We start from the raw sequence: 27,440 nt of genomic DNA, 5'->3' as shown, positions 1-27,440 counted from the left end.
CATGTCCGCCAACCACTGTTCAAAGTGAGCGCGTGTTTTCTATGACTGGAAACATACTGAGTCCACAGCGCTCACGCATGGCACCTCATCTGATGGAGCAGATTGCCTTTCTTAAATTCAATCTGCCCAAATTGGGTTACCCAGCTCTTAGCTTGGAAAGTTAAATTTTTTCTCTCTAATGTTTAAGGTAGTTTCTCCCCCTGGTTGCACTTGCTGCGGTGTGGCAATGCCTGCTACCTCCGCTGGTGTAGCCAATTTACGCTAGGGCCTAGTGTCTGAGCTCTGTAAGTCCGCTCCCAAACGCCTAGGACTGACAGTCTTTGGATGCTTTGCCCTGGGGTGAAACAGGTGAGTGGGTCGTCAATTGCCCACTCATTCACCTTTTTCCGTTTCCAACGCTGCTGCTGGTGGTGGTGCCAGTATCTTTTGCCAGTTCGCTTCCTGGCTGAAATCATGCCTCAGATGTCCCTAATGGAAAGGGTAGTTTCTCCCCCCTGGTTGCACTTGCTGCGGTGTGGCAACGCCTGCTACCTCCGCCGGTGTAGCTAGCTTACGCTAGGGCCTTGTGTCTGAGTTCTGTAGGTCTGCTCCCAAACGCCAAGGACTGACAGTGCTTGGATGCTTTGCCCTGGGGTGAAACAGGTGAGCGGGTCGTCAATTGCCCACTCATTCGCCTTTCCCAATTCTGCTGCTGCTGGTGGTGGTGCCAGTGTCTCTCTTCAATGCCAGTTCGCTTCCTGGCTAGTGTCATGCCTCGAATGTCCCTGATGGTAAGGGTAGTTTCTCCCCCCTGGTTGCACTTGCTGCGGTGTGGCAACGCCTGCTACCTCCGCCGGTGTAGCCAGCTTACGCTAGGGCCTTGTGTCTGAGTTCTGTAGGTCTGCTCCCAAACGCCAAGGACTGACAGTGCTTGGATGCTTTGCCCTGGGGTGAAACAGGTGAGCGGGTCGTCAATTGCCCACTCATTTGCCTTTCCCAATTCTGCTGCTGCTGGTGGTGGTGCCAGTGTCTCTCTTCAATGCCAGTTCGCTTCCTGGCTAGTGTCATGCCTCGAATGTCCCTGATGGTGAGGGTAGTTTCTCCCCCCTGGTTGCACTTGCTGCGGTGTGGCAACGCCTGCTACCTCCGCCGGTGTAGCCAGCTTACGCTAGGGCCTTGTGTCTGAGTTCTGGAAGTCCGCTCCCAAACGCCAAGGACTGACAGTTTTTGGATGCTTTGCCCTGGGGTGAAACAGGTGAGCGGGTCGTCAATTGCCCACTCATTCGCCTTTCCCAATTCTGCTGCTGCTGGTGGTGGTGCCAGTGTCTCTCTTCAATGCCAGTTCGCTTCCTGGCTAGTGTCATGCCTCGAATGTCCCTGATGGTGAGGGTAGTTTCTCCCCCCTGGTTGCACTTGCTGCGGTGTGGCAACGCCTGCTACCTCCGCCGGTGTAGCCAGCTTACGCTAGGGCCTTGTGTCTGAGTTCTGGAAGTCCGCTCCCAAACGCCAAGGACTGACAGTTTTTGGATGCTTTGCCCTGGGGTGAAACAGGTGAGCGGGTCGTCAATTGCCCACTCATTCGCCTTTCCCATTTTTCAATGCTGCTGCTGGTGGTGGTGGTGGTGCCAGCATCTCTTCTCTGCCAGTTCGCTTCCTGGCTAGAGTCATGCCCAAAATGTCCCTAGTGGTAAGGGCAGTTTCTCCCCTCTGGCTGCGTCTGTTTGCGGTGTGGCAACGCCTGCTACCTCCGCCGGAGTGGCCAGCTTACGCTAGGGCCTTGTGTCTGAGCTCTGGAAGTCTGCTGCCAAACGTCTAAGACTGACAGTGTTTGGGTGCTTTGCCCTGGGGTGAAACAGGTGAGTGGGTCGCCAATTGCCCACTCATTCGCCTTTCCCAATTCTGCTGCTGCTGCTGCTGCTGGTGGTGCCAGTGTCTCTTCGATGCCAGTTCGCTTCCTGGCTAGTGTCATGAATCAAATGTCCCTAATGGTAAGGGCAGTTTCTCCCCCCTGGCTGCCTCTGTCTGCGGTGTGGCAACGCCTGCTACCTCCGCCGGAGTGGCCAGCTTACGCTAGGGCCTAGTGTCTGAGCTCTGGAAGTCTGCTGCCAAACGTCTAAGACTGACAGTGTTTGGGTGCTTTGCCCTGGGGTGAAACAGGTGAGTGGGTCGCCAATTGCCCACTCATTCGCCTTTCCAATTTTTCAATGCTGCTGGTGGTGGTGGTGGTGGTGGTGGTGGTGCCAGCATCTCTTCTCTGCCAGTTCGCTTCCTGGCTAGAGTCATGCCCAAAATGTCCCTAATTGTAAGGGCAGTTTCTCCCCCCTGGCTGCCTCTGTCTGCGGTGTGGCAACGCCTGCTACCTCCGCCGGAGTGGCCAGCTTACGCTAGGGCCTTGTGTCTGAGCTCTGGAAGTCTGCTGCCAAACGTCTAAGACTGACAGTGTTTGGGTGCTTTGCCCTGGGGTGAAACAGGTGAGTGGGTCGCCAATTGCCCACTCATTCGCCTTTCCAATTTTTCAATGCTGCTGGTGGTGGTGGTGGTGGTGGTGGTGGTGCCAGCATCTCTTCTCTGCCAGTTCGCTTCCTGGCTAGAGTCATGCCCAAAATGTCCCTAATTGTAAGGGCAGTTTCTCCCCCCTGGCTGCCTCTGTCTGCGGTGTGGCAACGCCTGCTACCTCCGCCGGAGTGGCCAGCTTACGCTAGGGCCTTGTGTCTGAGCTCTGGAAGTCTGCTGCCAAACGTCTAAGACTGACAGTGTTTGGGTGCTTTGCCCTGGGGTGAAACAGGTGAGTGGGTCGCCAATTGCCCACTCATTCGCCTTTCCCAATTCTGCTGCTGGTGGTGGTGCCAGTGTCTCTTCTCTGCCAGTTCGCTTCCTGGCTAGTGTCATGAATCAAATGTCCCTAATGGTAAGGGCAGTTTCTCCCCCCTGGCTGCCTCTGTCTGCGGTGTGGCAACGCCTGCTACCTCCGCCGGAGTGGCCAGCTTACGCTAGGGCCTTGTGTCTGAGCTCTGGAAGTCTGCTGCCAAACGTTTAAGACTGACAGTGTTTGGGTGCTTTGCCCTGGGGTGAAACAGGTGAGTGGGTCGCCAATTGCCCACTCATTCGCCTTTCCCAATTCTGCTGCTGCTGCTGCTGCTGGTGGTGCCAGTGTCTCTTCGATGCCAGTTCGCTTCCTGGCTAGTGTCATGAATCAAATGTCCCTAATGGTAAGGGCAGTTTCTCCCCCCTGGCTGCCTCTGTCTGCGGTGTGGCAACGCCTGCTACCTCCGCCGGAGTGGCCAGCTTACGCTAGGGCCTTGTGTCTGAGCTCTGGAAGTCTGCTGCCAAACGTTTAAGACTGACAGTGTTTGGGTGCTTTGCCCTGGGGTGAAACAGGTGAGTGGGTCGCCAATTGCCCACTCATTCGCCTTTCCCAATTCTGCTGCTGCTGCTGCTGCTGGTGGTGCCAGTGTCTCTTCGATGCCAGTTCGCTTCCTGGCTAGTGTCATGAATCAAATGTCCCTAATGGTAAGGGCAGTTTCTCCCCCCTGGCTGCCTCTGTCTGCGGTGTGGCAACGCCTGCTACCTCCGCCGGAGTGGCCAGCTTACGCTAGGGCCTTGTGTCTGAGCTCTGGAAGTCTGCTGCCAAACGTCTAAGACTGACAGTGTTTGGGTGCTTTGCCCTGGGGTGAAACAGGTGAGTGGGTCGCCAATTGCCCACTCATTCGCCTTTCCCAATTCTGCTGCTGCTGCTGCTGCTGGTGGTGCCAGTGTCTCTTCGATGCCAGTTCGCTTCCTGGCTAGTGTCATGAATCAAATGTCCCTAATGGTAAGGGCAGTTTCTCCCCCCTGGCTGCCTCTGTCTGCGGTGTGGCAACGCCTGCTACCTCCGCCGGAGTGGCCAGCTTACGCTAGGGCCTTGTGTCTGAGCTCTGGAAGTCTGCTGCCAAACGTCTAAGACTGACAGTGTTTGGGTGCTTTGCCCTGGGGTGAAACAGGTGAGTGGGTCGCCAATTGCCCACTCATTCGCCTTTCCCAATTCTGCTGCTGGTGGTGGTGCCAGTGTCTCTTCGATGCCAGTTCGCTTCCTGGCTAGTGTCATGAATCAAATGTCCCTAATGGTAAGGGCAGTTTCTCCCCCCTGGCTGCCTCTGTCTGCGGTGTGGCAACGCCTGCTACCTCCGCCGGAGTGGCCAGCTTACGCTAGGGCCTTGTGTCTGAGCTCTGGAAGTCTGCTGCCAAACGTCTAAGACTGACAGTGTTTGGGTGCTTTGCCCTGGGGTGAAACAGGTGAGTGGGTCGCCAATTGCCCACTCATTCGCCTTTTCAATGCTGCTGCTGGTGGTGGTGCCAGCATCTCTTCTCTGCCAGTTCGCTTCCTGGCTAGAGTCATGCCCAAAATGTCCCTAATGGTAAGGGCAGTTTCTCCCCCCTGGCTGCCTCTGTTTGCGGTGTGGCAACGCCTGCTACCTCCGCCGGAGTGGCCAGCTTACGCTAGGGCCTTGTGTCTGAGCTCTGGAAGTCTGCTGCCAAACGTCTAAGACTGACAGTGTTTGGGTGCTTTGCCCTGGGGTGAAACAGGTGAGCGGGTCGCCAATTGCCCACTCATTTGCCTTTCCCATTTCCTTTTCCATTTCATTATTTTCCTTCTGATACACAACCAACCAAACATAACACACACAATAACACATATAACACATATAACACACAGTGACATCACACATAACACACATACACACACACTTACAATGCACAAAACACAAGGACCTTTTCCTTGTTATTTGCCCTGGCCTTCACTCACTAATAGCATTACATTAACACTATAACTCACACTTCACCCTATAACATTTTTCCATCCACATACCTGCCAACAGACCCAACTTTTTCAGGGACAGTCCTGCTTTTTTCCAGTCCTGTCCCATCTAATTTAGCTAAACTAGGTATGCAAAATGCAAATACACATAGGTAGGTATAGCTCGGTAGGTAACGCTACTATAAACATTTAATAAATATAATCAAGTACTAAATAATAAATCTAACTTTAAAATACATTTAAATAAACCCCTATTTTTTTTTAAAAAAAAACATTAAAATTAAATTATTATTATTTAGACATAATCCATCTTTAACCAAACCAGTGCACTGCTACTAATCTTAAACATAACCGTACATTAACCCTAAGCTATTTTTTAGTTCTTGTCCAACATTTTTCCATCAGCATACCTGCCAACACACCCAAGATTTTGGTGGACAGTCCTGCTATTTTCCAGTCCTGTCCAATAAGTAAGTTGGGTTGTTGCAAAGTATGCCATTGTAAATAGGTAGCAAATGTTAGGCATGTAAAGTGGTCCAAAATCAATTTAAAAATGTAAAATATTCCCTATTCTTTTATTAAACATCTATGGACAGTACACCTCGGTATGTGTGTGCAACTCTATTGGTCGTTTCGGCAGGGGGCTCGCCTGCCATCAACGAATGAAGTGCATTCTGCAGTTCTGCAATTCACTCGTTGATGCCAGACCAGCCCCCTGCCGAAACGACCAATAGAGCTGCACACACGTACCTTCACGGCAGCTGCTGCTGCTGTGATGTGTTATTAACCCCGTATTAACCCCTGCTAGGCAACCAGGAGGAAAACGAAGATTAAACGAGCACGAAGAATGTCCGCGAATATTCGCCCGAAGAGAAGACAGGAACGGGCGAATATTCGCGGAATACGAAGATTTTTTTTCCCCCGAAGACGAGCACGAAGACGAACACGAAGAGCCCCCTGGTGCCCAAGTCTATATGAAATAATATCATCCAGCGTTCCACTAATTAAGGATGCACAGCACCTGGGAACTGAGCAGCCCATTGAGCAGTACTGGGGATTCTGATCATCCACTATGGCAGAGTGGCTGCTGCTCCCTGGACCTCCCACCCATATTGCATGTCCTCTCACAATACCTCCTTCACCATACACACCTAACTCAACTAACACATTGTATATACACATTCTGTAGCAGCTGCTGTATTGTGTACATTTTCTATAGATTAATTTTGTACTCCAAGATTCAAGACACAAATGCCACACAAATATATATTCTTCCTACAGAAAATTATCACTATACATTCCAAGATTTAAGGTGCCCAGTTACCAGAACTGACCAAACTGGGACTGTCCTGCTTAAAATAGAACTACTGGAGTGGATACTGCTGCTTCAGACATGGGGTCGCATTCTGTTATGTAGCCGTGTCCATCCATGGAATTCTGGTGGTACCCACAATGTGGAGGAGGCTTCCAGAGCGGTCTTAGGGCAGATTGCAAGACATTTTCTGGAATTCTGACAAGCCAGCATGGCTTTGATCTGAAATCTGCTCTACTACTAGAGCCATGAATGAGTTACAGTCAACGTTGTTTGTACTACTGTTTCATTTAGGGGAGGGCTGACAGCCTAAGGCCTGGGGGGCAAGTCTAGTCAAGTGGCCTGTTGCGCCACTGAATCAGCTTACCATCCATGCCCATCTTTTCCTGATTTTCTAACACATATTGATGTAATGTGATGGGATTGGAAGTACATCAGTACACTTTAAAAAAGTCATCATACACGGAACGCCTGAAGTCACAATCTGGTGTCACTAATCCTTTTTAATAAAATATGCAGATTGAAATAGTGTAAATAACACAAAATCTTTACTTTTCCTCTCACTGATTTCTTGGTCTAGAAAGTTTTGTCCTCTGAAGTGACTACAAGTAAAATTTAATTTGTACAATTTATTCCTACAGAAAGTTAAGTGCCAGGAAACAGATGGCCAAATACACACACCACAAACAGGCTCTGCCACTCTGACACCCAAACACACACACCAGGACAGGCTCTGCCACACCGACACCTGCATCAGTAGGGGTTAATCTACACAAAGCATAAACAATGCTTTCCACACTGGTTTGTTTTTTTGTGTATTGGTGCCCCAGCCAGCCCCACCTTTGGTATTAATGTATTCCCCCCACACCCTTGTGTATTGCCCCATGTAGCCCCCAGCCAGCCCCCTTTGTGCATTGATTCCCCAACACCCTTGTGTATTGATGCCCCCTTTTGTACTCGTTAATGTAGCCATGTGTATTACCCCCCTTTGTGTATTGATGTATGTGATGCCCCTACCACCCTGTTGTGTACTTATACCCTCAGCCACCCCCTTTTTGTATTGTTGTCCCCAGAAAGACCCTCTTAGAATGGGGTCCCCTTCCATCTATACAAACAATTTTTTTTTAATACTTACTTTTTTGCTGCCTTCCTTCCCTGCTCCCCTCCGACGTGTTCTTCTCCCTGTCACAAGAACTTTTCCGTGTGAGCCCGCCCCCTTGAGCGTCACATCGCGTCTTCAAAGGGGCGGGACAAAGAGCACGGTGTAGGCACGCCAGTGGTTTAATTCCCATTAGTAAACACTTGTACCATAGTATAAAATGGCAAATTTATCTGATGATGAAATCTTTAGCTGCCCATAATCTTATTTAAGAAATTGTCCCCCTATCTGCATTACTGTAAGAAAAACAATAAAGATGCATTAGCTTTTTTCCAGATGAACGCAAAAGAAAAATCCACATATTGGTGGATTGTGGTTTAGAGAACCTAAACCAGACAGGCATATGACAATTCTTAAAGTACCGAAGTAAATCCTAGACACATGCAGGGCAAAAAAACTCATTTTGGGCAACATTTTCTGTACAGGATTGTACAAGACTAGTTTCCACCCATATTAGGAAAAAAGTAACAAGAATTGATCCCCCAGAGCAAGGAAGGCATTGGCAGATTATAGGCACTTAGGCACATGCACCCCTTTGTTGCAGGATGGAATTTCAACAGTATTACTGAAATTAAATCAATTGAACCATTAACGTTAGGATGGTGAGAGAAGAACAGCATCAAAAGCAGTAGAAGGGCACTAGGCCTAGACAGGCAGAAACTGGCAGATAAATAGTTAAATGCAGCCCTTCAGTGCAGGACTGAATTTCCCTAATGTTTATAGAAATAGCAAAAAATAAGGACATGAGAGAGAAGCAGAAGTAGTAGGGCCGGAATTCTGCTGGGTAACCTAATTTGTGCAAGAAAGTAATCTGCTTCACTAGATGTGGGGAGAGCTGTGTTCTCTGGGGGTGGAGAATGTTGCCTGTCACGGAGAAAACCCTCTTGCTTTGGATACTGGTGGGTAGCTGCTGGGCCACTAAAGAGAGACCTGGCCAGATAACCCCTTTCTGGCCCCAAGGCTTTGACCTTTTCAGAGGCGCTAGTCTCGGTTTGGGGAGCATGGCTCGTTCCCACTAAAGTATCAAGGTCTGTTGCCCAAATGGCTAATGCTCCAGGATAGCTAGTGCTGCTGCTTTGCATGGGTTCAGGGTACCGAGCATTGGACATGCAAGTGGCACTACTGCTGGGAATTTTCATTGGCATCTCCTGCATCTCTCCTTTGTTTAGCATGCCCTTTTTTTGCTGCATTTAATGTACTCTATGGACAAGCATGCCACCCCCCTCGAGTTTTAATATTTTTAAGGACCAACTTGCCCTTAACCCTTGAGTCACAGAGGGTAGCCAGCATGTATTCTGGGTTGTCCACTATGGCTTGCATCTGACCTGTCAGTTTACTGATCAGCTTCTCCACATGTAATCTGATGCCCAGAAAGAACACATTTTGTTCCAGGAATTCATTCATTGTTTTGTTTAAGGTAGGTAAGTAAGGGGATGACCTGGCCCAAAGTGGCAGTGTTCTGTCTAAGGTTCTCGGTCACATCCATGAATGGCTTCAGGATTGCCATCACCTGCCCCATTAATGCCGATTCCCCTCTAGCCAATGGGCTAGACACCTCAATGTTCTGATCAGTGGACATGGAGTGAAGGGTCCACTGCTACTCTAGGATCTATTCAATCATGTCCAGGGTGGCGTTGCAGCTGATGACTTTAGTGGTATGGTGGACCTGCCTTCTCCCCCTCCTCCCTCAGCTGCTGGCTTGCCTTCAGTATGCTGTGAAAATGCCCGGCAATCTTACAGCACTTTTTAATCAGTTTTGACTGCCTGCACTGTCCGTGCCACCAGGCCATTCAATGCATACTCATAAAGTCCCCATTAGCCCTGTCAGTCACCACCATCGCTATTTCTACTGCTGTGTCAGCCTGTGGTTCAATCCACTGCAGCACTGTCACGGTGCTGAGGCTGAGGACACGGAGGCTGAGGACTGAGGCTGAGGACACATGGGGGTATGTTTGAGTTTGGGAGGCAGGCACTGGTAGATTCCAGGGGAAACTTCTTACCTAGCAAAATTGAATAAATGCAAAAGCCAGCTCACCTCCCTATGTATTCATCTGCGCGGATCCGCACGGACTTGATGCGTAGAATAGACAAAAAAAACAAAACAAAGGGGTCTCCTGTGCACTAGATGCACTCAGGTGTGAACCATGCTTTTTAATTATTAAGTATAATAAAGCTGGAAGTTTTTTTTCCAGTGCTGGATCGATCCCTTTGTTTTTTTTTTTTTTGAAACTTCTTACCTGCCTGCCCAGTCCCCTCTTATGTCTAAGTAAACCTGTGGTCATTGGGGGGCACAGGGTGAACGGGAAACCCTGTCTGGTCTGCCCTAACCAGAATCCAATGAACTGGCTGGCAATGGGGGCTCTACAAGCCAGGTAACACTCGGTGTGCCTGACCGGGACCTAACCACAAATTCACGGAACTGTATAGCGGCTAGGAACCACGGCAATAACTGTGGCTATAGAACCCTGGCCTGGCTACCGCATGGAATATTCCTGGGGAAGTTTTTGCACCATAACATCTTCAGATCCTGAGCTCTCCATTGGTACCTGGGGATTGACGCCGCTCCCTCGGGATCACCCCGAAATACTGACTCTTTGTCTGGTGGGCATTGCTGGCCATAGAACTGTATGGCGGAGCCGGGCTGTCTGGTGGTGATTATACCCCTAATCCTATCCAGGGAGGATTTTCTACTGCGGAGATACTCAGTTCGAGTCTCTGTCACAAGCACCATCTTCCGAAGAGCTGCCAAAAATGTAAGCTGATGTGAGCTGCTCATCCATAACCTCAGCATGGAAAAGGAAGGCTCTATAATCCTGCTGCCCATGTGCTCCAGTTCTGCCCCTCCTTTCACGCTGTGTGCCTACACCAGCTACAGTGGTATTGTCCTCCAAATAGTTGGGCAGCCACCAATGTGCCGCCAGGGAAAGAAATGCATGCTGTACGCTAGTTGTGCTCCATATGTCAGGGGTAAAGTTGATGGTTTGTCAAGATGCCTTGGACAGCTCATCCTTCAACAACATGAGATTAGTAAAATGAGGGCATTACAGTTCTCCTGAAGTTAGTGTAACAAGGGAGGCAGTAGTGAGGAGAGAGGGCCTCTAGCATCTGCCTGAAAGGCTCTCACATAGAGAAAGAAGCACCTCCCACTGTGGTAAGTTGACCAAGCAGTCATGTCTGCTGCTTTCACAATGAATGGAAAGCCACAACGTGTTCTAGGGTAGGCCGCTGCAGTGGATGTCTTTGTCCTACCTGTCTCTGGGAACCATTCACACTACTTGAGAAGACTGAGCCCTCACCACACCACCACAGCAAAGCTGCACTATGGTGTGTACATAGGTGTTAAATCATACCGGTTACACTCCTCTGAGGAGTGCTGGCAGTAGTGGTAGTCGTGGATTTGGAATCAGGAATCACCTGGCTACTACTTTTTTGTACATGCCTGCTGTCAGCTCTGCCCAACTCATGAAAACTGTCACCCCTGCTTACCCCTTCTCACAAACGTGCAAATGTTTTGTATGTGCCGTTGAAAATAGAAAAAATAAAATATATACCCCCTACTCAGGAATTTCACACAGTCAAATGCCAGATTTTGTCACCAATATTTATCAATGAATTGAGTATGATAAGATATTAAGATGATATTTTTTTGTGTTGACAACTGAAAAACAGTCACACTGTGGGCAAGCCCAGTAAAATGCATGTTGTCATAAGATATAAATATATATTTTTTAAGTTGTCCACAAATTAGGGGTTTGAGTGATAGAATGAACTGTCTCTACTCAGGAACAGTATATATTTAATAAACAACTAAAACACACTGTGCACAAGCACAGTCAAATGCTTAGTTTTGGAAGAAATATCTTTGTATTGTGTTGACCAAAAATTAGAGGTTTTGTCTCGGTTAATGCTTAAAGAGAAACAAAGCGCTAAAATAAGTTGGGAAAAATGTCTGCTGTTGTCCCTGTATAAGTGTATATAACTGATATACACTAGAGTACCCTACTTCTCCAATTCACTCCACACCAGTACATTTTCTGCACTAGAATTTACTATTATTAATTAACTTGCAGTATGCAGGGCCGGCCGAAGACTTAACGCCGCCTGGGGCGAAGTTTAAAACGCCGCCCCCCCCCGCCGACGCCGGGGGGGGCGGCATTTTAAACTTCGCCGACGCCATAATCTACGATCCCCCCCCCCGGTACTTACCTTTAAACAGTCCTGCGGCGAGTCTCCCTGCTCTGCCACGGTGCCGGCTTGTAATGCTGAGCGCCGGAAATTGACGTCACTTCCGGCGCTCTGCATTACAAGCCGGCACCGGGACCGAACAGGGAGACTCGCCGCAGAGGAGAGAGAGAGAGGGGCGCCGAGCGGGTAAGCGAAAACCACTCGGCGCCCCTCTCTCTCTCCTCCGCTTCAAAAAAATAAAAAATAAAAAAAAGCGCTTGGGGCGGCAAAGTGCCGCCCCTTCTAAAGTGCCGCCTGGGGCAATTGCCCCAGTCTGCCCCATTATAGGGCCAGCCCTGGCAGTATGATAGATGAGCAACGAGCATAAATCTTAGCCTCTGCTAAGCTGTCTTAGCCATAACCATTAATGAGACCACCCCCATTTTTATATGTACCTTTGTACACACGGTCCGTTCCCACTTTACCTCATTAATGAGCACTAAAACAACTTGTAATTGAACCAAAACGGCTTCTAATGGCGTGGCAAACAAATGACAATTTTGCCATTCGTTTTTGACAGTTTGGCAGGACATCATTCTGAAACCTATCCTATATTGAGGTCAGGAAAATAATTTAATGAAACTAATATTAACCCAAATCACCTTAACGAGCCTAATAAAGGGAGTTAGTTAATACTAGTTTCATTAATTTTCTTTTCTCTCATCCTCAATGTAAGATAGGCTTGTAACTGAAGCAAGATAATTCAAATACTGGCAGTGGCAATTAAATAGCCTTCTAAATAAGATGTGTCCGTTACACACTATATATATAAAATGAACATCTGTATGATCAAGACATTTCATTTGCATATGCTCACCATCAATTTGTGAAGTATGAGTCAGGAGACTTCAATCTGAAATCTCACTTCCTCTGACAAGTTACTGTTACTCCACCAGGATATGGGAGACAGACATATTTATGTAATAGGAAACTATAATGGGAATTTTTTTAACCTTGCTTTTATATGACGATGTGCAGTATATAGGATGTGTATATCACACAGTAATGCACTATATTAAAAATGTGACTCGTGCATGGCAAGGTAAATTGATTCAGACAAAATTTATGTTTCATATTTTCTACGTCTGTTTTCGGGCAACAAATTTAGTTTTCCGACTGTTCGGTTCAGATGAAATTTGGAGGCCTTTTTGATTTGGAAAAACAACATTTTCGGGGAGCTCCGAAAGGGAAGAAGTTTCTGACTCCTTTTCCAACTAGATTTTACATTGCAGCACCATCAGCACCACTAGACTTGTGCACAGCAAGCAAAATTGCTTTAGACAAAATTTTAATTTTGTTTTTGTTGCATTCGTTTTTGGAATTTGTTTCCGACCCCCAAAATTTGGGGGCTTTTTTTTGGAACGACATTTGGGGGAGGCGTTCCCAAAGGTGTCCTTGACACCCTCTGGACTCACCTTTCAACTACAGCAACACCATCTCAAGGTTTAGAAAGAGATCCAGACTCAATTTTGCACTGCAGGACCACCACCAGCAGCACTGCACCAATGGATATGCCCATCCAACAGCATGCCATGGGACTGAATCTCTCCAGAAAATGGACCATTTTGACAGTGATAAGGCAGCAGCAGTAGTAGCAAGGCCCTTGTTAGGCACTGGTAGACATACAAATCCAGCCCCACAATACAGGACACTGACTTTACCCCCAAATTAGAAAACAATATTTATCCATTAAAGTAAGAAAGGAGATTGAGCCACTACAGAGGCAGGGCACATGAAGGCACTGGCAGACATAGGCATCTACCAATTTAGTACAATAATGAAGTTTCCCCAGTTTTAGAAACAAAAAACCAGACTTAACCACCCTTGGTGAATGACTGAGTTTCCACAATATCTGAAAAATTAAAACAGCTGATGCCCCAAAATAAGGAGGGAGACAGAGGAGCAGCAGCAGTAGAGTAGACAGACACATTCAGTCACCTGGCGCCGGACTTACTTTCCTCAAGATTTGAAAAATGAAAAGCAATGGTCCCTCAGGAAGAAAGAAGAGCACAAGCAGTAGAACCTCATTTGCTGAATATTGAGTGCTGGGTAACTGTAATTTAAGCAGATTAACTTTCAAGAATCCCCATCTCTAACCGCTTTCACCATGTTTGCTGCCCCGTCAGTCCCCACCACTCACATTTTTACTGCTTTGCCTGCCTGTGGTCCAATCCACTCTACAAGAATTTTCCTAAGAGCTACCAAACTGTGAGCAGATGTAGCCTGCTTATCCATAGCTACAACTTAATGATTTTATAGCGGCTGCATCATGCTGCCCAGTGCCTCAGTGAGGCTCTTCATCCCATAACTTTGAAGACGTGGCCTGATGCTCAAGGTGGCAAGTTCCTCATGACAGGGAAAAGTCAGTGACGGCGGAGGAGAGCAGTGTGTGCAGCATTCTGCAGGGGAAGGAAGTCGGTAAAAAATAAGTAGTTACAGAAAATTGTAGGGGTGATAGACAAAAGGGGACCTATATTCAAAGGGGGGCTGTCTTGGGTCAAAAGTAAAAATGAAATAATACAAAAGGGAGGTGGTTGAGGGGGCATAAGTACACAACAGGGTGGTTGGGGCATCACATAAATACAAAAGGAGGGGTAGCTGGGTGCAAAAACATGTCAGTGGGGGCATCAAGTACCCATGGGGCAACACACAAGGGTGTGGAGAGAATACATTAATACTAAAGGGGGTACACATAAACAATAAAGCTGTGTGGAAAATAGTAACATAGTAACATAGTAACATAGTTCATAAGGTTGAAAAAAGACCAAAGTCCATCAAGTTCAACCTATATACATATTGTGTCCCTACTGTGTTGATCCAGAGGAAGGCAAAAAACCCTTATGAAGCAGATGCCAATTGCCCCATACCAGCGGGAAAATTCCTTCCCGACTCCAATTATGGCAATCAGAATAAATCCCTGGATCAACGTTCTGTCCCTATTAATCTAATATCCATAACTTGTAATATTATTGATTCATGTAACTTAACCCGTCCTAATGCGGGTGTCAGTGTGTGTCTGGTGTGTGTGTGTTTAAGTATCGGTGTGGCAGAGCCTGTCCTGGTGTGTGCGTGTTTGGGTGTCGGTGTGGCACAGCCTGTCCTGGTGTGTGTGTTTGGGTGTCCGTGTGGCAGAGCCTGTTCTGGTGTGTGTGAGTGTTTGGTTATTAGTGTGGAAGAGCCTGTTCTAGCGTCTGTGTGTTTGGCTGTTGATGTGGGAGAGCCTGTCATTGTGTGTGTGGGTTTGGGTCATCTGTGTGAGAGAGCCTGTCCTGGTGTGTGTGTTTTGGGTATCTTTGGTGTGTGTTTGGTAATCTGTCTCCTGGCACTTTACTAACTGTAGGAATAAATTGAACTATTAAATTTTTACTTATGCAGAGATAAAACACCCTCCTGAATTTGTAGTCACTTCAGAGGACAAAACTTTCTAGGCCCAGAAATCTGAGAAAAAGTATCCTCAAAAAGATATTGTTTTATTTCAATCTGCATATTTTATCACAGATACTTGGATGGTGGTGTTGCTCTTAGAAGTCTGCGAAATCCAATTCAATGGTAAGGGCTGATTACATTATGCTCTACAGGGAACTATTCCCCTTTGGATTCACAGTCCTTCCCCTTAACAAGAACATACACATTGGCAGACCAAGTTGTATTCAACTTTGCACCATGAATCAAATGTTTCATTCTGAGACTGGTAAAGAAAGGGCACTATAGTCCTGCTGAAGGTGGTGTGACAGGGGAGGCAGTAGTGGGGAGTAGGATCCTCTAGCAGCTGCCTGAAGGGCTCCCTATCAATCATGGAGAAGGTACAGCAATAAGCAGGTCAAGCAGTCGTGTCAGTTTATTTGACTGCTGCTTTGACATGTCCCTTGAATGTATAGCCAAAAAGCTTTCTAGAAGAGGCTGGTGCAGTGGATGTCCCTGCCCCACCTGTCTCTGGTGACCCGTCACACTCTCAGAGAAGGCTGAGGTGTGTTCATGGGTATAGGTTCATACCAAAATTGTTGAGATGACCTAACACCTTACCCGGCTACTTGCAGTGCAGCCATCTCCCACTCTCTCAAAATGATCCCATATTTTACCACGGCGCTCCTGACCAGGCAAGGTAGCAGTGGTACCAGTGATTTTATTATGATAGTATTAGCAGCTTGTGGTAGTTCTGTCTGAGCAAGAATGTTTCAGCCTACTTAGGACTAGTATAACAGGGGTCATGCAACATTTTTTTCATAGACTCCTGCAGCCAGCTCTGCCCAACCCACAAACAAACTGGAATAACTTTTTAAAAAGATTTTAAAAAAAAATGTTTAACCCTTCTCAGGAACTTCACAGTCCTATGCCTAATTTTGTCATCAATATTTATCACAGGATAATTGATAAATTACCCACAATTGGAAAGCTATCCACAAACTAGAGGTTTACTTGGAGTGTAAATGTGCAACTGTCTTAAATCTAGGCGGAAACAGGATTTCATGGACTAAAACAAAGTTTGCGGAAGCACAGTCAAATGCCTGATTTTGTCACCGATATTTTTCATTATTTCACGTTTTATGTTGTTGACAAACTAGAGATTTAAAAAAAAACACTTCTAAAATAAGTAAATTAGTTATCACATAAAAAAAGAAAAAAGTCTGCTGCAGTCTCTGTATATCAATTATGGACTAATATACACTACAACTTCTCCAGTCCACCCCACCCCAGTAAATGTTCTGCTCTACATTATTAACACTTGCAGTATGATAGATGACCATCAATCTCAGCCTCAACACTGTAACTGACTGTCACACTCCAGTTCTCATCAGTCTGTAACTGCTACTGTCAAGTAGCGTTAATGGCATCGACACACTTTTAAATCGATTGCTTGTCCCTTCTCCCTTTAAATGCTGATTTGTCAGAGTGAAAAAAGGCAATTTTCATGAAAAATAAGTTTGTACTGATCCAAAAGCACAAGCCTAATAAATACCACAGTTATCAGGGAAATAATGCAAATGAATCTCAGAATAAACCATAACATATAAAGATAGAAACAAAAACAAAACACTATGTAAAACGTAACTTCTAACACACGAACAAAATTGGAATTTAATCTTACTAATTTGCCTGAAATAGTCAAATATTTGAAATAGTCATTTATATGTACCCTCTTACACAAAGTCCTTGGCCACTTTACCTCATCAAAAAGCAATCACACCAAAATGGCTTGTAATGGCAGCAAAACACAGCAAATCTTAAAAAAAAATCAGAGATTTTGCCTTTCGTCTTCATTAAGGACCCTCCTCATTATCTAAGATTCTTCCAAACATGCAAAATTAACAAATTTCAATAATTTGGAGTTTGGACAAACCAGAATGCACAAGTCTGTTAAATAAGTGGCAAAGTTGAGTCTTTAGTCAATTTTGAAATAATTTGGCCACCACAGAAAAAGACATGATGTTACAAGCTTTCGGGACCTCAAAGGTCTCTTTCTTGATATATGTGAATCTAATGTTCTTTTCATTACTCCCAACTGTACCCAATAATTCTAGTATCTTTAACATATGTGGTTTGGATTTTTCTTTGCCCCCCTACTAACTTTGCTCAAAAACCAATGTTTTTATAAACCCATTTTTTATCTTGATTGGATTACAGGACACTGCTATTATTTTCACTCAGAAAACCCTTAGTACAAATATGCCATATATTCAAAGAGGATTCAAAACCAGTTCTTTTAATATAGAAAAGTTTCAAGTTCTAGCCATGGTATCACAATATACCAATAGTTTTAATGCAGACTTGACTTAGCACTTAATTAAAGGGAACCCTTTAATCTAAGTAATATATTATACATATGCTGTATTTTTGTATATTTACATATATATTTACATTTTATATATATATATATATATGTATATATGTATACAATATGCAAAATCTGTTAAAAATAATTATGCCAATTATTAAGATTTAGATTTGCTATTTTATTACTAAATGCATATCTTAAATCTTAATTTGTAAATATGGTTGGACCAAGGTTTTTTGTAGTTATTTTGAATTCCATATATGGCCCCAGCACCATGTACCATGTAAGATTGGATGGATGTAGGATCATTCCATGGTGACAGCCATTTTCCCTTTTATGTACAACCAGGTCCCTTTTAGCTAAAACATAGCACTCTTGCCATTTAAAGTACATTAGTATCATTATCTGCTACCCAAATACCAATTCACTTGTCCATTGGCATTCATCAGCCCTTACCCAGCATGCAACAAACCTTATTGTGCTAGGGTCAGGTTGAACTCAACCTGCATCAGATGTTAAAGTGACTGGGACATTGGTATGCAATTGTCTCTGCAATTCTGAGTGATGAATGAAGGTCAAGTGATTTGGTATACCAGCCGTTACCTTAGTTACCCTGTGTTTCTAGAGACTCTTTACACTAGGTTTTTTTTTAGATACTATGTAAGATGTCATTCCAGAACATCCCCGGATGGCCCCATGAATGAAGTGCAGGACAAGGTACCCCCTTGAATCCCGGGTTAAAGGGATGACTAAACATAATTTGGCCATGTAAAGGGTTAATGCCTCTTTAGCACGTGCAAGGCCGGAATGGAGGGGGTAATTATCACTAATGGTTATATATAGGGGGGGCATGTGGTACAGGGGTAATTAATTTGAAAATAATATTTTCCCGCCAATCCCTCCCCTATGTTTTGGCATCAGCCGGTGGCTTAGGTTTGAGGCTGGTACGGTGCAGGGGTTAACCATCTATAGGTATGGTTACTTGTGGTGCACAGAGGTGTAAGTGCAGGACACCCCTGTAAATCGTATGGTCATGTGGAATGGAATTAAAGCTGTTTATATACTGTGTCAAAATGCGTTTGGCAAATAAATGGTTACACTTATAAGTGATGTTAAACATTAATAAAGCTTGAGTGTCGCGGTGGTGTGGTAATATGTGGTCCGCACCGCGGACAAAAATCCATAGCTGGCGTTTAATAACAGTTGTAATTAAAGAAGTGTCTCTTGTGTTATTTATCTATTTATCGGGGGGGGGGGGATCTGGACGCTACTTCATTCAAGGACGGTGAGCATGTGAGTAGGCCAGATCACCCCACACTGAGATTCATGTGGTAGCCAACCCCCCCCAAGTTTTTTATTGCTGTTCTCACCCTACATTGTAGAGTAGAATTTGCAATCTTGCATGTATCAGAAACCAGGTATCTGTCAATCTTTGCAGATCTGAATTGTTTGATATTTGGTGTTCTAAGCAATATAACAATAATATGAACGGTTTCTGCTCAATATAAAGAACATTCTTTAAATAAACAATGCAAAGATTTTCCAAAGCCAAATGTACTCCTGCAGCGGAAGAGTGTTGGTCAGACAGGGAGTTCTTTTTCTGCCCACCTTATTATAAAGTTGAGTTAAATAATACATATAATTACATACCTTCAGTAATGGCATTTCTAACAGCATTAATGTAAAGTTCAGATTCATCTTCATAAGAAAGCTGCTTCCACTTAGGCCAGTCTGCAAAGATATCTGTAAAATTCTCACATTCTGTCACTTCACAGAGTAAGACCACCACTTTTTTTGGTGGCTTCAATACTTCTTGAAATACTTCTAGGACATCAGGGATATATAGACTGCATAACAGATCTCTAGATAAAAGAATAAGAATGCATTTGCAACTCTTGAAAAATTCCAGATCTTCTGCCTCTATTGGATTGTTGCTGATAACTTCATAATTATAAACAATTAGATCCTGAAAGAGGTCTACAAGATATCGACTCCACTCGTGTGCATCACGTCCATGAAGTATTATCACATCAATGCCACCTATGATATTTAAAAATAAAAATTAGTTAATATTAATAGACTTCTCACATTTCATTATACCGATTATAAGACGACACCCCAAAATCTGAATATTAATTTAGGAAAAAAAGAAAAAGCCTGAATGTAAGACGTATATTTATATATAACCTATAGGAAAAAAGTTTTACCAGTAAATGTTGATTCATGTAAACAATGTAAACTATTTTTTTTTAATAAAAGCTATGATTGAGAAAAATATTTTGTTTTTATTTCCTTTAATTTTCCAACCTGCCCCCCCCCCGGTTATGCACATCTGCCCTCAGGCTTGCCACTCTGCCCCAGAAATGCCTTATACCCCCTATATGCCACTGTGCCCCATGATATGCCTTTTAAGCCTCTCAATACCACTGTGCCCCATGATATGCCTTTTAACCCTCTAAATACCACTGTGGTGCGGGGAACTCTCCTCACTGACAGTCGGGGAAGGTCTGCGCAATGGACGCAGACAACCCCCGCTGCTAACCGCACCTCCTTCCGGCAGTCTACACGCTGCCCCGGCTACACACCAGGGACTCAGAAGCACCGGTAAGTGGGGGGGGGGGATACACAGGAGGATCCAGGTCCCCTGCTTCGTTGCAGGGGATCTGAATCTTAGTCTCATAGTCAGACCTATTTGAGGTCTGATTATAAGACGATCCCGATTATAAGACAAGGGATCTTTTTCAGAGCATTTGCTCTGAAAAAACCCTTGTTTTATTATTGAGCAAATATGGTAAACTAATGTAGTGTAAGTTCATTTGGAAAGGAAAAACATTGATACTGGGTTACCGCCTTTTCTTTCTGTAAATAAACAAAGACAATATGTCAAACAACGAGTGGTCTTGGTGAAAAATTTATTAGACCAGCATGTATGGTTATGAGACTCAAAGAATATAGATACCTATAATTTTTTTTTTTTTTTTTTTTTTACTTTTCACTCAACCTTCTACAATGCATATTTAGTGAATTGTGCTTTCAGATGTTCTGACACTAGAGAGGACAAACTGATGACTGTTGCGGTGCAAACCAATAAAGCTAACAGGGTAAAAGAATGTCCCAAAATAGATAGACACTATGCAGTAATGCACAACACATATAATCAAATAGAACTATGTAGAAACCCCATTAAACATGCACAATCATGCTTAATTATAGTTAGAACCCGTATAGTGTTCAAATTAGCCACAATTTATTGTGAAGGATAGGCTAAGCCTTGGAGAAGGGAGGATAATAATTCAAACCGATAAGATAAGGCATCTGCCTTGGAATTTTTGGTCCAGCAAATTAAATCCAGGAAACAATAAAGTAGAGCTGACCTGGTAAGATCTCAGACTAAGTAAGTAAGTAAAGTTCTTGTGATCAGCCGCACCAAGCTGGCAGCACCCGCGATGGGCCAGCCAGTCTGTTGGCCGGCACACCGAGATGCCATTGTAGCCATTGCTGCTGCGAGTAAGTACACAACAGGGTGGTTGGGGCATCACATAAATCAATACACAAAGGGGGGTGTGTGGCTGGGGGCAATACACATGGGTACATTAACGAGTACAAAAAGGAAGGGGGCTGTCTGAGGACATCACATAACTCAATACACAAGGGCGTTGGGGAATAAATGCACAAAAGGGGCTGGCTGGGGGCACAAATATACATGGGGCACTACACAAGGGTGTGGGTGAAAGACATTAAAACCAAAGGGGGGCCTGGCTGGGGCATCAATACACAAAAAAACAAACCAGTGTGGAAAGCATTTGTTATGCTTTGTGTAGATTAACCCGTACTGATGCGGGTGTCGGTGTGGCAGAGCCCATCCTGGTTTGTGTGTTTGGGTGTCGATATGGCAGAGCCTGTCCTGGTGTGTGTGTGTTTGGCTATCGGTGTGGCAGAGCCTGTCCTGATGTGTGTTTGGGTGTCAGTGTGGCAGAGCCTTTCCTGGTGTGTGTTTGGGTGTCGATGTGGCAGAGCTTGTCCTGGTGTGTGTTTGGGTGTCGGTGTGGCAGAGCCTGTCCTGGTGTGTGTTTGGGTATCAGGGGGCCAAAACTGCCCTGGTGTGTGTGTTTGGCTGTCGGTGTGGCAGAGCCTGTCCTGGTGTGTGTGTGTGTGTGTGTGTGTCTTTGGGTGTCGGTGTGGCAGAGCCTGTCCTGGTGTGTGTGTTTGGTTGTGGCAGAGCCTGTCTTGGTGTGTGTGTTTGGGTGTCGGTGTGGCAGAGCCTGTCCTGGTGTGTGTTTGGGTGTCTGTATGGCAGAGCCTGTCCTGGTGTGTGTGTGTGTGTGTGTGTTTGGGTGTCGGTGTGGCAGAGCCTGTCCTAGTGTGTGTGTTTGGGTCTCTGTATGGCAGAGCCTGTCCTGGTGTATGTGTATTTGGCCATCTGTTTCCTGGCACTTTACTTTCTGTAGGAATAAATTGAACAGATTTAATTTTTACTTTTCCAGAGATAAAATGCTCTCCTGAATTTGTAGTCACTTCAGAGGACAAAACTTTCGAGGCCCAAAAATCAGTGAGAGGAAAAGTAAAGGTTTTGTGTTATTTATTGCAATCTGCATTTCTTGTTAAAAAGAATTAGTGGCACTAAATTGTGCTGATGTACATCCAATCCCATCACATTACATCAATATGCATTAGAAAATCAGGAAAAGATGGTCATGGATGGTGGGCTGATTCGGTAGCGAAACGGGCCACTTGACTAGACTTGCCCCCCAGCCCTCCCCTGGGGGGAAATACTTCCATTAAGAAGATGCCTCTTTCTGGGCCCATTTAAAACAGAAAGATTTGATTAAAAGAAATTCATCAGGCACTTGAAAAACTTCAAATTTGGGAAGTATTAATGTTAGCAAAAGAAAGTGAAAATCAGCAAGATGTCCCAGAACAGGAACCAAATGATTCCACACATTTATGTCAGTAATGTTTCATTTGATTTGTTCTTTAAAAAAGTTTCATAGTTTTGTGAAAAGGTATTATTTTGCTTATTTACCTTATACTCTTCTCATTACTACACTAATAATAAAATAATCATTAAAAAAAGATTTTCTGCGTCTCGTCTTATGTTGGAGGGACTAGGGTAAATCTTCACCGGGGCTAAGCTTGGAATCAACATAGCACAAAAGCATTAAGAGTTGTATTTCAACAATGTGAAGAGATTTAAACATTAATTGAACTTAAGCTTAAGCTTGTAGGGTCCTCTCACGAGCCACAGCCAGCAGAACGAGGACATGCGAACTGCAATCCTTTACCAATATTGTTTGCTGATTTGGGACCTACTAAGTATTATGTCATATTTGTGTAGAGTTCAAACATTCATTTTGTGTAAAATGAACGTAACTCCATAAAATAAATGTTATATGAAACTATCATACCCAGGAGCTGTTTTCTGTGTACGTAACTTAATATAGTCTAGGCTAAATATATGCAGGTTATATGATCATTGGTTTTGTTTTACAAGGAATGAAGTAGAGCACACCTTTCAGTGTATAAATACTGTACATGCTTTCTTTTCTGTATTTCCATAGCAGTTACACAAATTTTTGAGTTGCATGTGTTCATGGATTATGCATACTGTAGATGTATATCAGCATTGTAAATTCATTGATAATACCCAAATCTATATCAGTATCATCAGTTCATTGATAATACACACATCTATTTTAATAGCATCTATTCAGTGATAATACCCAAATCTCTACCCAGTAGTATCTAACCACTGATAATATTCAAATAGATTACTCTTTCACTGACTACTCATTCCCTCTTTATCTTGCACTACTCACTGTCCTCTTGGGCATCTCATGGGTGTTGTTCTTCAATATAACATTAAACCAACTCTTATAATTGCGTATCTTCATTACTATGGTTACCTTGATCTAGATAGTGACTTATTAATGTATATATTTTATGTACCGGTATTTATTTCATCACCCAATTTTTCCCCAAAACTCTTCCACCTCTCCCATATATTTTCCTCTCTTTTTTTACCTCCCACCTACTTGTCCCTTCTCTCCTTTAGTTCACTTGACTAGCAATTTCCCCTCTCTACTTCCTTTTGGCCATTGGCTTCTAGTCACCCTCTTCTAGTCACCCTTCTAGTATCTCTTATTCCTCATCCCCCTTCTTTATATTTGCTATATTGTTATTCCCTTACTATCTTTTTCTATACACAAAGCGGACACCTACGGCTCACTTTCAGCAGATACTTGCTGGAACATGCTACCAACTTCTGGCACTAAAACAGAAGAAATTGGGAAGCATAACATCTCATGTAGATTGTATGGCACATCCACTGGTTTATGCTAGAGTAGCCTGTTGTTCAATTAGCCCCTGTTTTAAAGAGACACTCCAACCACTCTAGTGTTCTACAAAATCCTCACATATGAATTTGCCTCTTTCCCCGTTCCTCAGCAACTAGCCTTGCAGCATATGTGTTTGCCCTCTTGTTTGCCACCAATTGTCACTTACGCGATTAATTTTACTTGCGGAAGCAATACTAGCTAACAAACAAGCTTTAATTGACTGAGTTACAAAAATTGGATTGGCACAAAAATTGCTACTGAAAATATATTCTATGGATTAAGGGAAGAGAATGAAGGTATACATTTCTTGCACCTTTTGAGCCCCCCAAATTATACCTCTTGTTTTGAATTCCTTCAGCCATCAGAATGCTAAACACCCTCTGGCAACTCACTAATGGAGGCCTGCTTTATGTTTTTGTAAGCTTCAAGTGTTTTAATGTAAACAAAATACTATACAAAATTGGAGATCCAAACTCAATTAAATGATGGCATAATATGACAGGGCATGAAACCTGGACCACTAGTGGGACAATAATGATTATAAGGATACAGTGCAACCATTGGGGGATAAACAACACAGGAATTTAACCGGACCTGTATAGGTTTGTATTCTAGCATGCAGGAAAGAAATAGGTAAAAGTGCTTTCTTTTACCGAGGTCAGTAACTTTACATCGAGAGAAAACTTTGTATGAAAAATCACCATGTACCTCTTTTAAATTGTGAAAGCTTAACTTAATTTGTTTAAATTTTCTGTACTGCAGTGTTTTTTTTCAAATGGAACACTCAACAAACAAGTAAAAGTAGTATGAATTTAGGCATTTTATTTTATAGGGGTTTATTTGCAGTTTTCCACTCTTAATTTTTAAAGTCACCTTCAATTGGAGCTCTGGAAACATTTGAATATGTATTTAGATGGTAGAAAGTGGAAAACAGTAAAAAGACAGAATATTTAAACAAAGTATTTCAAGTGTGGTGTCTTATACTCTCTAAGAGTTCTCTAATATATTAACTTGAAACTTTATTAACCATTTACAAATTATTGATCAAATATGATAACCCCAAGCTGTTTGAATCTCTAAACAGGGTAGGGTTAAAATTCCAAATACTTTGTTACAAACCTACTTCATGTAAATTATATTAGTAGTACAAATTACAATGCAGTGAATGTAATCTTCTAACAGCTTGAAACTGACAAGAAAGAGGAACTTCCAAATAAAGAAACCGTTTTCTATATTTTTTTAAATACAAAAGTAAAAATTAAATACGAACCTTTTGATGCCATCCTGTAGATTTGTAGACCAAGATCTTAAAATTAAATGATCTTCACGATTACTTTTTCTTTTTTTATCCAGCATACACGATTTTTCTCTTTTCCATGTCCCTTTTTTATTCTGTGTATTATTTAACAGTTCATCAAAGGGTTGTTACAATGGTCCTTGATTCTGCTTCAAAAGTTATTAAATCAACAGGTGCCTGAATGCTGGAAATATATCTGTCACAAACCCAGCTCAATGTGTTCAGTCAGGAATGAAGAGTCACCTGTCGTACACAGCTACAGACAACACTCACGGTATCATTATGCATACTCTACTTCCTGATTTCTATTTGTCCCATACTTCCTGTATTCTGGCTTAAAGTGACTAATGACAAGAATGTGCTATCAGCACAGTCCTGTTACCAACAAGTCTGTCATGCTTCATCAACCAAAAAAAAAGCGCCTGTTGCAGAGAAGGCTTTCTATTTTACTTTCTCTCTCTGGGCGGTTGGGAGTATAGATATATATATACAGGCCCGGACTGGGACAAAAAATAGGCCCGGGCATTTAAGCCTGAGCAGCCCATATTTATTTATTTATTGTTAAAGCCCACCCTTCATGTACCATCTTTGCATTTAATCATTCACACAAATCATTAACACATTCATTAATGCAGTCTCACAAATCATTCAAGCAATTCATCCTCACATGAATTCATTAATTGTCATACGCATTCACACAATTCATCCACACATTTATTCATTCATTCTCATACACATTCACACTACCCCCTCTCTTCATCTTATCTGCCCCTTCTCACTATGTTCCCCCTTTTCACTATGTAACCCCCTTCCCCACTTCTCAATATGTACTGCCTCTATCTATCCCCTCTCCCCCTTCTCACTGCACCCCCCTCCCTCACCCTACTTACCTTGTTGCCGGAGCAAGCAGCAACTGCGACCGCGCCTGTGGCAGGGCAGGATTGACTTAGGGGCTGATGGAGCTGCAGCTCCAGGCCCCCACCTTAAAATAGGCCCAGTCAGGACCGGACTGACTGGGCCTATATGGGCGCATTAACGCAGAGCCCCTTAAGCCCGCCGCAACTGCAACCGGGTCCGCCACTCTAAGGCAGAGCCGGCCTTAGGTGTTCTGGCACCCTGTGCGGACTACTCTTCTGGCGCCCCCCCATCCCAAAAAAAGAAAGGAATAAAAACTTGTAACAAAACTCCCCTTTCACACTATCTATCCCCCTGTATGACTATCTACCACCTCTGCCCCTTCTCACTGACCCCCCCCCTCTTCTCACTGTTATCATTATATACTGAGGCAGACATTGACGGTGGTACAGAATAATACTTATCACTATATACTGTGGCAGAAATTGACGGTGGTACAGCATAACACCTACCACTATATACTGAGGCAGACAATGACGGTGGTACAGCATAACTGCTATCACTATATACTGAGGCAAACATTGATGGTGGTACAGCGTAATCCCTATCACTATACATTGAACCAGACATTGACAATAGTGCAGCATAACCCCAATCACTATATACTACGCCAAACATTGATGTGGTGTAGGCCTACCACTTCATTGTCTGGCTTAGTAGTAGGGATGCACCGAAATGAATTCTGGACTGAAACCGAAAATGCAGCATTTACCTGTCCGAAACCGAATATGACCTCCCCACACCATAAAAAAATCTAACACTTTTATTTAAAGTAAGTAACACACCAAAATAGGACAAAACAATTAAAAAACAATATTATATGTATATATATATATATATATATATATATATATATATATATATATATGATTGTTAACAGCAATCACATTCCTATCATGCCCAGAGATACCCAGATCCCAGGATGTACTCGCAGACTTGGCATGATAGGAGTATGATTGCCCTATCTACCCCTTCTCACTCCCTTCTCCCTATCTACCCCCTCCTAACTATCTACCCTCTCCCTCTTTGAAGTTCACTTACCTTTCAGGAGTCCTGCGGTGGGGGTGCAAGGCCTCTGCCTCCCAGCTCTGCCACTGTATGGAACAGTATAGAGTGATGGGAGTTATGATGTACTTTTAGAGCATAATTAGATCATGAAAAAGACATTGGAAATGGTACAGCATAACACCCATCACTCTCACACACTTACCAATCCACACGTATACCACTCCACACGTATATACCAATCCACACATATATACCAACCCACACATATATACCAATCCACACATATATATACCAATCCACACATATATATACCAATCCACACATATATATACCAATCCACACATATATATATACCAATCCACACATATATACACCAATCCACACATATATACACCAATCCACACATATATATATACCAATCCACACACATATATATATACCAATCCACACACATATATATACCAATCCACACATATATATACCAATCCACTCATATATACCAATCCACTCTCACTGAATGTTTTCCTACCTTTCCTCTTTTCTCCTTACAGCTCCTTTTCCTCCTCTTCTTCAGTTCTTCTGTCTTCTCTGTCTTCTTCCGGTTCAGAGGGCACGGACAGCGGTGGGCGCGGCTTCAGTGTTG

At 43.8% G+C, this 27,440-nt stretch overlaps 1 protein-coding gene across 2 annotated transcripts in view; it reads right to left on the bottom strand.

Moving 5' to 3' along the window:
* PIK3AP1 (phosphoinositide-3-kinase adaptor protein 1) overlaps positions 1-25,163 on the bottom strand; it is a 47,921-nt gene extending 22,758 nt beyond the window's left edge. For both annotated transcript variants that reach the window (XM_053450315.1, XM_053450316.1), the window contains exons 1-2: positions 24,848-25,163; positions 18,893-19,282 (exon numbers count right to left, since the gene is read on the bottom strand). In XM_053450315.1, the coding sequence (XP_053306290.1) occupies positions 18,893-19,282; positions 24,848-24,860 (403 nt within the window). In that variant the 5' untranslated portion in view covers positions 24,861-25,163. The remainder of the gene's footprint in view (positions 1-18,892; positions 19,283-24,847) is intronic.
* Between the last annotated feature and the right edge of the window lie 2,277 nt (positions 25,164-27,440).

The sequence above is a fragment of the Spea bombifrons genome, chromosome 11 (assembly GCF_027358695.1).
Source record: "Spea bombifrons isolate aSpeBom1 chromosome 11, aSpeBom1.2.pri, whole genome shotgun sequence".
In the NCBI taxonomy this organism is placed as follows: Eukaryota; Metazoa; Chordata; class Amphibia; order Anura; family Pelobatidae; genus Spea; species Spea bombifrons.
This window is presented reverse-complemented; position numbering and strand designations above follow the sequence as displayed.